We start from the raw sequence: 13,989 nt of genomic DNA on the forward strand, positions 1-13,989 counted from the left end.
TGTATTTCAGGACGACGTCTGCCGGTTTGATTCAACTGTTCGTTAAATTCACTGCGGGTGTGAGAGAGGAAGAAGTCATATAAACAAAGAATGATATGAACCACTTTGTCCTGTTAGGTGCGGCAAGTCTACCACAGTGGGCCCAAAGACAGGCGGAAGTCAGACAGCTTTGCCTTCAAAATAAGACCTAAAAGGGTTTTTGCACGAGTCTGTGATAACCTAAAGCAAGAGAGACCCAATCATACATAACTGACATATCAGAAATGTAAAACTGGTTGAATTAAAGCTTTTCTCCTCCTTCCAGCTGTAGTTTAATATGCTTGTGCACTTGAGCTTTTGATATAATGCATGTAAGTTACTGATCAACAACAAAGTATTTCGAATTTGTATGTAATTCCCAACTATATCTCTTTCCACATTTACAAACATTTAAAGATCTGTCCACAAAGACTTAGGGCTGTGCAGCTAACATACGTACGTACATATGTACAGACCTCTGGAGGTATATTTGCAAGACAAATTGATCACTTGTTATTGGCTTTGTCTCTTCAAAGTCTTTTTTCTTTCTTTTCCAAATAACATCCTCTCTGATCGAACTGTTTGAGAAGAGACTTATACACATCTGAATATGGCCCATCTTTGCACACAAATTATGTAGTCAGTTTGTGTTGTCACACAGTAAACAGAACTATTTAACAGTGTTGTAAAAAAAAAAAAATACACAAAAGTTACGCTTGAGTAAAAGTAATTGTATTGGATTAAAACAATACTTTGCTGAAAGTAGTAAAAGTGTTGGATGCATCAGAAGGAATTTTCTAACAATAAGTGTACTTAAGGTATAAAATCTACAAGTACAAGTTCACTACAGTAACTAACCCAAGTATGACATTTACACGTATACTTTATCAGCTGAATATGGTTTTTCAGCAAGTATGCTATCATAATGCACTCACTGAAAGTGTTGACTGATGCCTTAATTGCTCCAAGTTAATGATGAAACATGTCTTTTATTTTGAAGCCGGTGACCGGATATCGCGTGGCTTGCTGCGGCTAGCTTGACCGCTGGTTCTGGGCTCGCTGCAGGGGACACAATGCCTTTTCACGGTGAGGAGCCTCTTGTGGCCGCGGGTTGTCTGGTCTGAAAGCAGATGTCGGGGCTTTGTTGGAGGACACAGATGTCGAACAAACCGCGGAGTTCGTGTCCGAGATAATAGCAGAGCAGAGTCCCCGGCGGCCGGACCATGGGACTGACGGAGCTGCTGCTCGGACTGCTGTGGTTCCGCTCTGCTCTGCTGTGTGCAGGTGAGGAACAACAATGCATTCACACTGCTGTAATGTTTACATGGAAATCTGTGCACACATCTGTCTGTGCTGCGGGAAATGTGACTGCATGACACGAGTTCATTTAGATCATCAGTAATTTCAGAGAGTAGATCTGATGTCAGTGGTCTGTTTGTCTGTTTATCATCATCGGAGATTTTGTAGTTCACAAAGCTTCTAATATCTTTAAAATCAGCGCCGAGCACCCCAATGAATCGTGATGTTCACACCCGAACAGGAGAGGATGTTATTGTTCGCTGCTGTCACTCCTGATAAAGTGATCTGCTGGATGAAGACAAAGTGTTTTGATCGCTGTGATCGGCTGCAGTGAGAAGATGAGACTATCATGCTGCAGAAACCTGCTGGGGGTTATTGATCTGTGGTGGGTAAATGATCAGGGTCAGTGTGGAAACATGGATGCTCTTTTACAAATGTGATGCTGCTATCAGCATTACATCACTGCTTCTCTGCAGCCAGTCAATCCCTCTTCTTCTCTCCTCCCCCTCCCTCCCCTCCCCTCCCCCTCGCTCTATTATCATATCCTGCACTTTGTTGGCATGAGAAAAAAGGAGGAGGCTGCCAGACCAACAGACAGGTCACACACTTTCAGATTTTACAGGTGTGTGGATGTGTAGCAAATATGCATTATGGTTATGGTAAGGTTAAGTCTCCAGGAAGTGTATGTCAGCCTGTTATGTCCCCAGAAGTATAACAAAGCGTGTTGGTGTGTGGCAGGGCGTCTGCCCATCCTCAAAAAGTCTTTAAAATGCTTAAATTCATGTATCTAAAATTATTACGTCCATATTTTGCACATAGGTCTTAAATTACATTTAGATAGGTCTTAAATATGTGTGTTCATTTACCGCTCACATCATCACCTCTTTTTTGTTGTTGTTTTTATTTTGGGGAAATGTGCTGGTGAGATTCAGTCAGCTCCGTGTTGTACTTCTGTCTGAACTATCAGGAACACAAGTGGCATTTTGTCAACAGCCAGTCAGAATTTATCTCCGCACATTTCACCAGTTCTGGAAAGACTTTGACTGCAGAATCTGCAACAACTATGGGAAAGGGTAAATTTAACAAGTGTTGGCTTGAACATCCAGAGTTCAGTTGGTTAAAAGCCGTACTTACTAATGAATCTGAAGCACAGTGTACACTCTGCCAGAGGACCCTCAACTTTGACGCACTCGGTGTGAAAGCTCTGGTGTCTCACACAAAATCAGAAAAACACCAATTAGCTTCTAAAAGTCTCCAGCAAAGTCACACTATCACACACTTCTGTACGCCTCCGTCACCAGTTGTCCAGTTCTGCTCGACCTGAACTCTGCACCACCTCTGCTGTCTCACAGCCAAGTGACATTCAAACCATCGTAGACTTAACTCCGACGTTGAAAGCGGAGGTGTTTTGGATTTTGAACACTGTGTGCGTGTGTGTACAGTTTGTTTTAAAAAAGTTTGTGTTCATATAATAATCCTGGTGTGTGTGTGTGTGTGTACATTAAATTCCCAGATAAAAACCAAAGATACTTAATCACTTGTTAACCTAATTAAAACTAAACTGAAATAAAAAGCAAACTGAAAAAAACAGATTAAAATATAAACTAAAACTATAATAACCCTGACACACACTCACTCACTCCATTCTTTATTGTTTGAGTTGCTCTTTGAATGGCAATACATTTAGTTATTTTTGAAAGTAATTTGGGTACTTCGTGTAGGTCTTACATTTTGTTCAAAGTGGTCTTAAAAAGGTCTTAAAAAGTCTTAAATTTGACTGGTTCAAACCTGCAGAGACCCTGGTGTGGGCAGGAGGGACGACACCTCAAGAACAAGTTGTCACACACATCGTTAAACACACACCATCTCAAATGATGTGTCTGTGCTTGTTGGACCACAAGTACTACAAACATCAAAGTCACACACACACACACACACACACACACACACACACACACACACACACACACACACACACACACACATCATTCTAAACAGCTGTAGAGCTTTATACCTGAGAAAGAAATGCACCTGTGAGACCAAATCTCTTTTTTACGAACATTTCTAGACACGCTTCAAAGCCTCATGGGATTAAATTTTGTGTCTGAAAAACAACATGGATAAAAAAACTGAAGGGTTTAATACTGGCACAGCAAAATGAAATCTAAAAGCAGCTTAAACCACCTGTTCCAGGCCTGCTCTGCTCTGTTACCAGTGTTGGGATTGGACTTTTGAATTTCTACAATTTTGAGCACCTTGTATGTTTTTCTATCTTATGTTACCTTAGTGCACTACTGCACTACATCCATATTCACAACTGTAATTTACTTTATTACTTCTGAGTTTAAGATTTTGCCTTACAAAGATGATTGGCTTTCTAAAATACAGTGCTTTGTTCTCCAACCTTTTTGACTTGTGCCAACTTGAATGTCCTTAGATGTCTATGAGAAAAGTCTCTTGGTGGAGGCTAGCTGATAAAATCTCTGTACTTTTTTTTAAGGAATAAATGAAACATGTAAGAATTGGCTTCCAGTTGAAATCATACTACAATAATATAGGAGTCAGCATATCATCAGAGTAACTGCTACCTGCTGCTAACTGCAGCTGCTGTTACCTTGTAGTTAAGCGTGTAGCTAGCGGCCCAGTTAGCTAGCCAAGTATGCCTGCCATTTGAGCTCACACTGCAGGAACAAGAGCCTTTTGACCGCTGGGACGGGCTGGTTAGCATGCTAACAGAGGTTTAATGAACACTAACCCCATGTTAGCCTCCTATGCTAACAAAAACATGAAGAAACATGAAGAAACTCAAAATAGGTGAAACATCCTGGAGATTTCGCTCCATGCCGCACCATCAGATATTTTAGCAACCTTTGACTTTGTGTTTGAATGTGATTCAGAGAAAACAGCAGTAGAGAGTATGGTAATTGAATGAATGATGATATAATTAAACTGTATTTTATCTATTGGAGTCTTAACAGTGATCAGAAAGTCGCACAGTGCAGCTCTTCTTCACCAACCATGTGGTCCGGTCCAGTTTGGTGTGTGTGTGTCTGTGTTTGTGTGTGTGCTAAGCAAGCCATGTCTGGGTAGTCGATATCCATCACTGAGCTCTAAATGACCCCCCCCACCACCACCACCACCTCCTTGTTTCACTCTGCTGACTTTACTGACTCATCAAGAAAGAAACAAACACACACACTCAGCAAAAGTGAGCCGACTCGCTGCTGTGTGACGATGTTGGATGATCATCGCCGAGCAGTTCAGCTAATGTTCTGTCTCTGTGGTTCTGCTAATTAAAAGGCTTGTTAAACATTGAGTAGGTTTATATAAGAGCCAGAATAAAGTCCTTCTTGTTATTCTTTTCATTTACGTTACAGTTTAAATTAATACCTCACTCTCCGCTTCCTATTTTCGAACTTCAGAAATCTATCCATGATCCTGATGCCTGTACTTCTCACAGAGAAATGGGATTAACCAGCTCCTCTCAGATCTGTGTGTTATTCCTGGTGCTCCCCTTGGCCATCTCTCTCTGTGTGTTGTTCCCCGGAGCAATGGTGTGATGGCAGCAGGCGATGCTGTTGCCTTGGCTGCCAGTTTGTCTGCTGCTGCTTCTGTTTCAGGCCCCATGTGATCAGCACGGAGCTCGTCTGGAAAGCTCTAAGGTCATTTGTCGTGTGAGGCTTTCTTTAAACGTTTCAGCACTGGTCAGAGACAAAAGATCAGGATAAAATGTTGCTGAAATTTGGCGACATCTCTAAATGCAATAATGCTGGATAGCTGTGAACTGTCAGAGTTCCTAGTTCAGATCTACGAAGGTTATAACGTGTTTTGCTGGTGACATATCACCATCTGAAAAAAGGACTGTAGAAACTGACATCACTTCTGTGTTTGTTCCCATCTCCCTCCGTCTCTTTTGGTACCCAGCAGGCTGCAGTGAGCGGGTGGAGGTCCATACAGAGCGGAGGGGTGTGATCTACAGCCCCTCCTGGCCTTTAAACTACCCCTCTGGAGTCAACTGCAGCTGGCACATCCAGGGAGGTCAGGGAGAGGTCATTACCATCAGGTAGGACCCCTCACACACACACACACACACACACACACTGTGGAAGCTGCCGTGAAAGCACCTGACATGATCTGTTCTGCCCCAGTTTCCGTAACTTCGACGTGGCTGAGTCAGGGAGTTGTTTGGGAGACTGGCTCCTGCTGACTCCTGCCTGGAACGGGGAATCCAGGCTGTGTGGCTCCGTCCTGCCGCCACCCTTCATCTCCACCAGGGGGCGTGTTTGGCTCTATTTCCACTCTCAGGCCAACAGCTCGGGGCAAGCACAGGGCTTCCGCCTCTCCTACATCAGAGGTAGGCTGGAGGAGGGAGGTTATGACGTCATCTTTTCTCCAGAAGTAATGTGTAAGATATTATATTAAGATTAATGAGTTTTTAAAAATGATTTTTTTGTGTAGATTTTTCTACTTTTTCGTGTACAAATCTGACTTTGACTGTCGTATTATAAGCTCCGGGAGACAAGGACATGAATTCCAGTATATCTGTCCTGCCCTGTTCCTGGCAGTCAAAATCTAATCTAATTTGAAATAAAGATCATAAAAGGGTCAGTAAGAATAAACAAAATTAACAGAGTTTTGAGTGTTATGGCTAATAATGTCATATTTCATATCTACATGCAGTTATTTGCAGTTATCATATGAGAAATCTTATATTTCTATGCAACATGTGTTACCTCTAGAACTGCAACAATGAAAAGTTGTTGATGAATATCTTCAAGTTAATGACAAAACAAGGCATTTGAAGACACCTCAGGGAACCCTGATCCACTAAAAAACAGTTAATCAGTTAATCAAAGAATAATAATCAACAGATAGAATTATTTGAAGTCACTAGACACTGTTCGTCTGCCTGCTCAGCTCTCCGCCCAGAATGTGAAGATATGTGTGCACGTTTTTGTTCTAATTTAATCCTCAGTCCAGATTATCTGTTAACGTGAGGGGTGTACAGATCCAGTCTTAGATGTCCTGAACTGCTCCAGGCTTTTTCGGCTGTATACAGTCTTAGTCTGTGCCACCTTTATTAAGCGCTGTAGGGCACAGGAGCATTATTATACAGAATACAGAAATTGTTTTTGTTTTTTTGTTGTTGTTGTTTTGCTTTTCACTGTTAAATCATTAAAAATGAAAGATTGCAGCAGGTTTATCTTTTTTTAACAGATTTGATTTTCTGGCTTTCAGTATGGCCCAACAAATTACAACTGTGTCCTGGATCAGGATGTAAATCAACATGGATTATTAAAAAGCAAAATCAGTGAGTGTGCATAAGCTGCCAGACTGTGTTATAAGAACAACTAGACTAGTTGTGACAAGGCAGTGATTGGTCTTATAGTGGTGACACTGAAGTGTTTGTCCAGAAAATTAACCACCATCTATTTTGATATGTGATTAATAGTTTTAGAAATGTTTTCTTAAATTAGAGGATTTTTTTTGCTTTTCTTTGATATTTATGACAGTAAATGAAGAATCTATAACTGGGTTTTGGGAAATTATGATGAGAATTTATCATAATGTTTTGACATTCCAGTTGAAGCCACAGTGTGATCTTGGAGTGAGGATGTATTCTGTTGTTTCACTCAGCTAAATGCCAGCATGTCTCTTTGTGTTGTGTTAGCATCTTGTTCTTGAGTGTTTGTCGCTGGTGTTGCAGTCTGTCAGTTTCTTCTCTCTGCAGGTCACCTCGGTCAGAGCAGCTGTCAGTCAGATGAATTCCTGTGTGGGAACGGGAAGTGTCTTCCTCGCTCCTGGAAGTGCAACAGTCAGGATGAATGTGGCGACGCCACGGATGAACGCGGCTGCTCCCCTCCCCCCACCGATGCCCAGCCTGGCCTCTGTCCCTTCGGCTCCCTCCCCTGCACCGAGGCCCAGTCCACCCGTTGTCTGCCCGCCGCTCTGCGCTGCAACGGAGCCCCTGACTGTCATGATGGCACCGACGAGCTGGGCTGTCCAGACACCACGTGTGGCAAACGTCTGGGGAATTTCTACGGCTCATTTGCTTCCCCAGATTTTTTCCGGCCAAACAGGAGCGCCACAGCCGAGCTGAGATGCTCCTGGTTGCTGGACACCCAGGACCCCAAGCCTATCGTGCTGCAGCTGGACCTGCGGCTGGGGCCTGGAGACTCGCTGCATGTGTATGACGGCCTGCTGCAGCGGGCAGAGCACCTCTTACAGGTGTTGTCCTATCATAACAACAGGCGTCCAGCGCTGCTCGAGTCGAGCCGAGGGCAGATGAGTGTTTTGTACATGGCCCAGCCTCACAGCCCTGGACACGGCTTCAACGCCACATACCAGGTACGCATGTCTTCAGATGTCTTCCTGTGGCTTCCTTTCACCATTTCCACCGTTCCTAGAGAATCAACATGGTTCTGATTTGTATGGTTGAAATACAGACAAGCTGTTCTGTAGGTGTAAAGAACAAGCTTTTTCAGTGACTAGACAGTGACTAGACAGTTGTGTATTTCTCCTCCGTCACTCTAGGTCAAAGGTTACTGTTTTCCGGGCGAGCGTCCCTGTGGCAGCGATCAGGGCTGCTACTCTGAACGCCAACGCTGCGACGGCTACTGGCACTGCCCATCAGGGCGCGACGAGGAGGCCTGCCCGACGTGCCCTGACGGAGAGTTTCCTTGCGAGGGTGGTACTGGAGTGTGCTACCCAGCATCTGAGCGCTGCAACAACCAGAAGAGGTGTCCAGATGGGTCTGACGAGAAGAACTGCTACGACTGCCAGCCTGGAAACTTTCACTGCGGGACTAACTTGTGCATCTTTGAGACGTGGCGGTGTGACGGCCAGGAGGACTGCTTGGACGGGAGCGATGAGAGGGACTGCCTGGCAGCAGTGCCCCGGAAGGTGATCACAGCAGCTCTGATCGGCAGTCTGGTCTGCAGCCTTCTGCTGGTCATTGCACTGGGCTGTGCCCTCAAACTCCACTCACTCAGGAACAGAGAGTACAGGTGGGAACACAACTCGGTCTACGTTTTTTTCCTTTTTTTCTTTAACTAAGGGGTTTTCACAATCACCTTTAAATTGCTTACTCTATCTACATGAATTCATTGTTCTCTGTTTTCTTCTCCACCCTGCTGTCCTCATCCTCTCTCCCCCGCAGAGCTTTTGAGACTCAGATGACTCGCATTGAGGCCGACTTTGTTCAAAGAGAGGCTCCTCCGTCCTATGGTCAGTTAATCGCCCAGGGACTCATCCCCCCGGTGGAGGATTTCCCTGTATACAACCCCACCCAGGTACTGCATTCACAAACAGTAATAAACTCTGGGCCTTAGTTTTCTGAAACTAAGGATTTGTGTAAACAGGTCTGACCAATTCATTTTGCATTAGCAGTAGTGGTACCATCCTGGCAATATCTCTTTCTGAGCTGCACTTCTGTGTCGGCACGTTTTTGTCTGTGCATAAACAACAGGCCCTGTGCATTTAAGCAAAGGCTATAGTACATAAATGTGTTTACACTATTACTACCAAGTGTCTTTTTTTTTTTTACAAGTTGGCCAAGTGGGTCAGATATCTGCTTGCCCCTATACTAATAGTTTTACTTATTGGCAGTTAGCAGAAAACAATGACTACCATTAATTGTCATGATTCTAATATATCGTATATTATATATAAATCATAAGCAACAAATATTCTTGCATATCAAAAATGTTAACTGTGATAAGTGCTCTTACCCACAGCCATTTGCTCTGGAGTTCCCTGTCAGTACTTACCTTCTTCCAACATCAACTCACTAAGGCAATCCTTATTGTTCAGTCCTGCAGGAATATTTTGATATTTCTCATGGAGAGTTTGATTTCTATGCCTCTCTGATATCTCTATAATACATATTATGATAGTTAGCTTAGCTTAGCATAAATACTGCACATTTTAAGATCACAAATGATCTGATTATTTTATGTTTGTTTAATCTGTGTAAGAACAACAGTTTGGGTTCATGTGCCGGGCTATTTCTTTGAGCGGTGCAGCGACATCCTGTCTTGACATGACAATTGCATACTGATGACATGCGACTGCAATCCCTGCCTCCATCTAAGAAATACTTCAAAGCTTTGAGCCTAAAATAAAAATGTACCAAAAACTGGCTGCTGTACTTCAAATAATTCCACTGTATGAACATAAAAAAGACTGGGAGTGCATGCACACAAATAAAATTGACTATTGGCTGGCAATACATTTACACAACTGCTATCTTACCACCATCATAAAAGATGGCTGTCAGTGGCTCCTTCTTTTGGGTAAAATGTATTCAGTATAAATATCTCTGTCTCCCTGTCTGTCTGCCCTCTCTTTCTCCAGGCCTCCGTATTACAGAACCTGCGGTTGGCAATGCGCAGACAGATCAGACGTCACTCAACACGACGCACCAACTCCTCCTCCTCTCGGCGCCGCCTCGGCCATCTGTGGAGTCGCCTGTTCCACAGTGGAGGGCGAGCCAGAGGCCACGCCCCCCTTCTCGACACTCCTGGGCCCACACAGATCACATTAGGGCTCCACAGCTACCGAACAGTGGGTGTGCAAGGGCCCCAGGACAGGGCCCGGTCTGGAGCAGGGCTCGGGGATGAGATTAATGCAGTGGCAGGCTCCTGTTGCTCAGCCACCATGGACCTGCAGCCATGCACGCCAGAGAGCCCTGCGTCACCTGTGTCCTTTCCCTCAGAGGAGGAGGAGCTGTCGCCTGTCAGTAGGGACAGCAGCAGGGCTCCACAGTCTGAGCCCCACTCTCCTGTTCAGAGTGATTCCTCAACACAGAGCAGACCGCCTACCACTCCCCAGGAAGCCTCCATACCCCCATGCCAGCCACGGGCATCTAGGAAACTGGTTCTGGAGCTTGCTGTTAACCTAAAGGGAGTTTCCCTGAGACGTTACTCTCCCTTGGGGCCCTTGTCCCCCATCTCACCCCCTGTTTTACCCAACAGCTCCCTCACGTCTACACCCCACCCTCCCTTCCAGGGGCTCGAGGTGACTTCACCTTCTGAACCCTCATCTTCTCTAAAAGCAGAGGACAGCGAATGCCACTTTACTGTGGAAGTGCCAAGCAGGGAAATAAGAAGCAGGGATGAGAGGAGGAGGGAGGGCAAGAGCAGACTGTGCAGGTTCAGCAGGACCTTTAGTGATGAGGGAGGGGATTCAGGGAGGGAGACAACGCCATGCTGAAGAGTGTAGGAGGATAGTTCCTGTTTGCCACAGTCTGTTGAAACCTGCTGTCAGCAATATCTGCTCTGCTAAAGTGTCCTTGAAATGTGTCCCAACAGACCCAGAGGTGAGACCTGTACCTTTGCCCACCACATTTAGGAGGTACAGTAAAATAAAATTAGCGCATGGCCATTCAGACCATTAAATGCATAAAAATTATTTGTGTGGTCATTTGCTAAGATTAATAAATCCAGCGCTGGTTGTGCTTATGGTCTGTGTCATCCAGTAAATCTCTCTGTCAAACAGGAGCTTAATTAGTTGACTCCTACAGTTCAACACAAACAGACAGCCCCTATAAAACTGTTTGGACATAAATTTATTATGAGTTTGTTCCATAGAATCAAACTCAATTCTGGCCACCAGTACAAATACAATATTGGCAACACTTTCTTAAAATGCCAAAGCAGCCTTTGTGTTGTTACCCAGAGCCATTATGTACCGCTATATACTGTGAACCAAGAAGCCTATGAAGTGATCACATCTGAATTAACTGAATGGTCCCCTACTCTGTCAATTACCACTTTATTGTTTGATTTCCAGAAGGTCATAGTTGGCTGTAGTAAAGCAGAAAGCTGTCAATATGTTATATTTTCTTTACTGTCAACAGATCATATGAAAGGCCAAAATCAAATGTCCCATTTGTTCCACTTTTTTTAGGAGTAAATATTGCTTCTTTTAGGACTCTTTTCTGCAGTCATTGGTCAAGGTTGAGTCAAAATTAACTACAGTGTCCATGTAAGTGGTGATTTAACATGTCAGTCAGTGCAACAGTGTGGCCTATTGATGTGTTTTTGGACAACAATAGAGCTCTACATCATAGAGGAAGAGGATATGTCATGTTACACAGACAATACTTGTTGCTAAAATTAATAATTTGTTGGTTTTGGTTGTCTCTAAAATATGACCAGACTTACCATTTAAATAAAACTTGAAATTTGAAAAAGAGCCAGAAAAGCTGTTTCCACCTGTTTTCAGTTGTTATGCTAAGCAATGCTAATAGACCCAAGCCAATGGCCAATTAAGTCTGTTCCACAAAAATGTCAAATTATTCATTTAACACTTAATCATGCAGCGGTTCAGTCATGCCACACTCTTGTCAGTATTTATTTAACCGATACTGTTTGTTCCCAGTGCTCTTCCTGTTTCTCTTCACTGACCCCTTTGAGGAACCTGAAGATGTTAGTTATGTTTTGGGAGTTGTTGCAAATACAATTTTAAATTCAGCATTTTTTCGAAATAATACATCAATGTTTTAAAAAGCCAAACTTGGATGCTAACTGAGGTAGTGAGTTCAGTAGGTCTATTGCCTGTAACTCTGCTCAGCCCCTCGTCCGCCTCAATCAAACCCAAACTGTCCTCTTCAAGAAAAGCCTTTCCTCACTTGAATGCACTTGACTGTCTCTATGTCAGTATGTCTGATTTCCATTCAGTGCTGTGAAGAATTTATGTGAACGTCCAGGAAGTGTTGGAAAGAGTCTTCACCTCAGAATAATGATTTATTTTTAGTCCTCCTCATCCTGGCAGCACTTCTGCAGTGCTGCTGACTGAACACTGCTCCCTGCAGACGTCTGAACTGCTCTTTTTTTCCTTTGGAAATTCATATCTGCGTTGAGGGATTTTCTATGACAGGATGTTAAAACAAAGACCTCTATTTTTCCGTCTTTAATGGAGACCTGTACTACTTTATAGTTCTCTCTCTGCCTTGATGAACATTGACTTTGACTGTACCTGCTTGCCTATCTGATGTTTTTATAAAGCTTTTCTCTCGAAGATACAGCACTGGTGACCCTTTACTAATCACTTTTGGACTTCTAAAGAATGTATCGCTTTCACTTAGTGTGAAATCAGTGGATTTCTGCCTCTTTTACTGCAGGATATTGATACTTAACAGTAGAGTCAGGTTACCAATGTAGGGAGGGAGTAAATGAGAAATGCCCAGAAGCCAAATGCTGGTTGATTTTATCATCTGTTTTTTCTTGCCGTTATTCTTTTAAGTGATCTGAATGTGCCATGCTACCCTCATGTGCTTGCTTCTTATAGAAGTTTTGTCATGAATGGCTGCTACATGCTATGTGCCATTAGAGATGTGTCCCCCTCACAGCTGATTCCTGTCTAATGATCTGTTCACATTTCCCCACCTTTCCTTTACACACAGAGAAGAAAAAAAATCAGTTTTCTTAATATTTTTCATATAGTGTTGTAGTGTGTGTGTGTGTGTGTGCGTGTGTGTTTTAAACTGGCTTACTACTACCTGTTAAAAGCCTGTTGTCCTCATTTGCAGAATGTAAGTCCTTACTTGCGTTGTCCAGTGCACTGTGTGCGCTCACTCTTGTAAATATCACAGAAGGTGTCATGGATCAGGGTTGAGGTTTACATGTTTGAAGAGATTAGAAGAGATTGTCTGTGTGTCTGGATGATGTGACGTGATTGGTACAACTGACTGCAGTGCACTACTTAGTCAGGAATCTCTGGGATTATTATGGCAGGAGAGTTGAGGAAGACCATTTGCTTTTCAGCAACCTTAATGCAGTGTATTTATTAGTTTGTGTGAATGAAAATCTGTGAAAGTCTTGGTGACAGTCATTGTGTTCATAATTTTTAAAGTGCAGCCCACAAATGAAAATGATGTGGTAACATACTGCATTTTTCATTCTTAGTGTGTAGTTGTGTCACATTGGGTGCTACATGATTATGGTGATGGTTTAATATCGGTTAGCCAGGATCAGTGTTTTCTGTGCTGTTCCCTGGGTGTTGTAATAAACTGCTGGTAAGAGCCAAGTCATAATCTTCTAAACTGTTGTGTCTGTTTTTGCATTGCTTTTATTTGCGCTGATGTACATAGTCAAACCTTTGCAATTTGCTACAGCCACAGAGTAATAATAGCACACAGGTAAATACACTGAATTAAGCTGATTGAAAATGAAAATACTGAACCAGGTTGTCTGAACATGGCATCCCCTCTCCTCACTGTTTGATTTTTAAGCTTCTTCCCCGTTAAAGGCTGAAATCATTATAAGCTGTTTGTATAAAAGCATTTCTCTCATTTTGAGAAGTATATTTCTATATTTTGAGCTGAACGAGGTCACCCTGACATTGTGGGGTTTGCTGATCAAAACTCTGTACAGACTTCTGCCTTTCATTCATTGTTTACCTGTGCCTGCAATTAATAAACTTCAAGCTCTTTATCACTTACTGATTTTATTTCCCCGGTGTACAAAATAAATGCTGTATCAGGTTTTCTTTTTGTGACAATGTTTACTTATTGTTTTTTTTTTGTTTGTTTTTTTAACTAAATGCTAATGACAGCAGGCAACATGTTCACAGTGATAATGCCAACATGTTTACTAAGGGCAGTGTTGTGAAAAATACTCAAAAGTCATATAGGAATAAAAGTTAAGATATATTAAAATATTACTGTGG

General features: G+C 43.0%; 1 protein-coding gene across 2 annotated transcripts; it reads left to right on the forward strand.

Moving 5' to 3' along the window:
* The first annotated feature begins 1,018 nt into the window (after positions 1-1,018).
* lrp3 (low density lipoprotein receptor-related protein 3) lies at positions 1,019-13,757 on the forward strand. Of its 2 annotated transcripts, none has more exons than XM_037095172.1 (7): positions 1,019-1,302; positions 5,245-5,380; positions 5,466-5,671; positions 7,049-7,665; positions 7,852-8,324; positions 8,477-8,609; positions 9,673-13,757. In XM_037095172.1, the coding sequence occupies exons 1-7, from the start codon at positions 1,242-1,244 to the stop codon at positions 10,528-10,530; spliced, it is 2,484 nt and encodes an 827-aa protein (XP_036951067.1). In that variant the 5' UTR covers positions 1,019-1,241; the 3' UTR covers positions 10,531-13,757. The 2 variants fall into 2 exon arrangements, with proteins under 2 accessions (XP_036951067.1, XP_036951066.1); XM_037095171.1 differs by having other exon boundaries at positions 1,020-1,302; positions 5,242-5,380.
* Positions 13,758-13,989: the final 232 nt, after the last annotated feature.

This window comes from Acanthopagrus latus, chromosome 4 (genome assembly GCF_904848185.1).
Source record: "Acanthopagrus latus isolate v.2019 chromosome 4, fAcaLat1.1, whole genome shotgun sequence".
Classification (NCBI taxonomy): domain Eukaryota; kingdom Metazoa; phylum Chordata; class Actinopteri; order Spariformes; family Sparidae; genus Acanthopagrus; species Acanthopagrus latus.

What these genes read in the sequence shown, in the direction of transcription:
- lrp3 (XM_037095171.1), top strand. Translation starts at nt 1,242, where the DNA reads ATGGGACTGACGGAGCTGCTGCTCGGACTGCTGTGGTTCCGCTCTGCT. An exon ending in CTCTGCTCTGCTGTGTGCAG is followed by an intron (nt 1,303 to 5,241) that starts GTGAGGAACAAC and finishes TTTGGTACCCAG; the next exon opens with CAGGCTGCAGTGAGCGGGTG. An exon ending in CTGTATACAACCCCACCCAG is followed by an intron (nt 8,610 to 9,672) that starts GTACTGCATTCA and finishes CTCTTTCTCCAG; the next exon opens with GCCTCCGTATTACAGAACCT.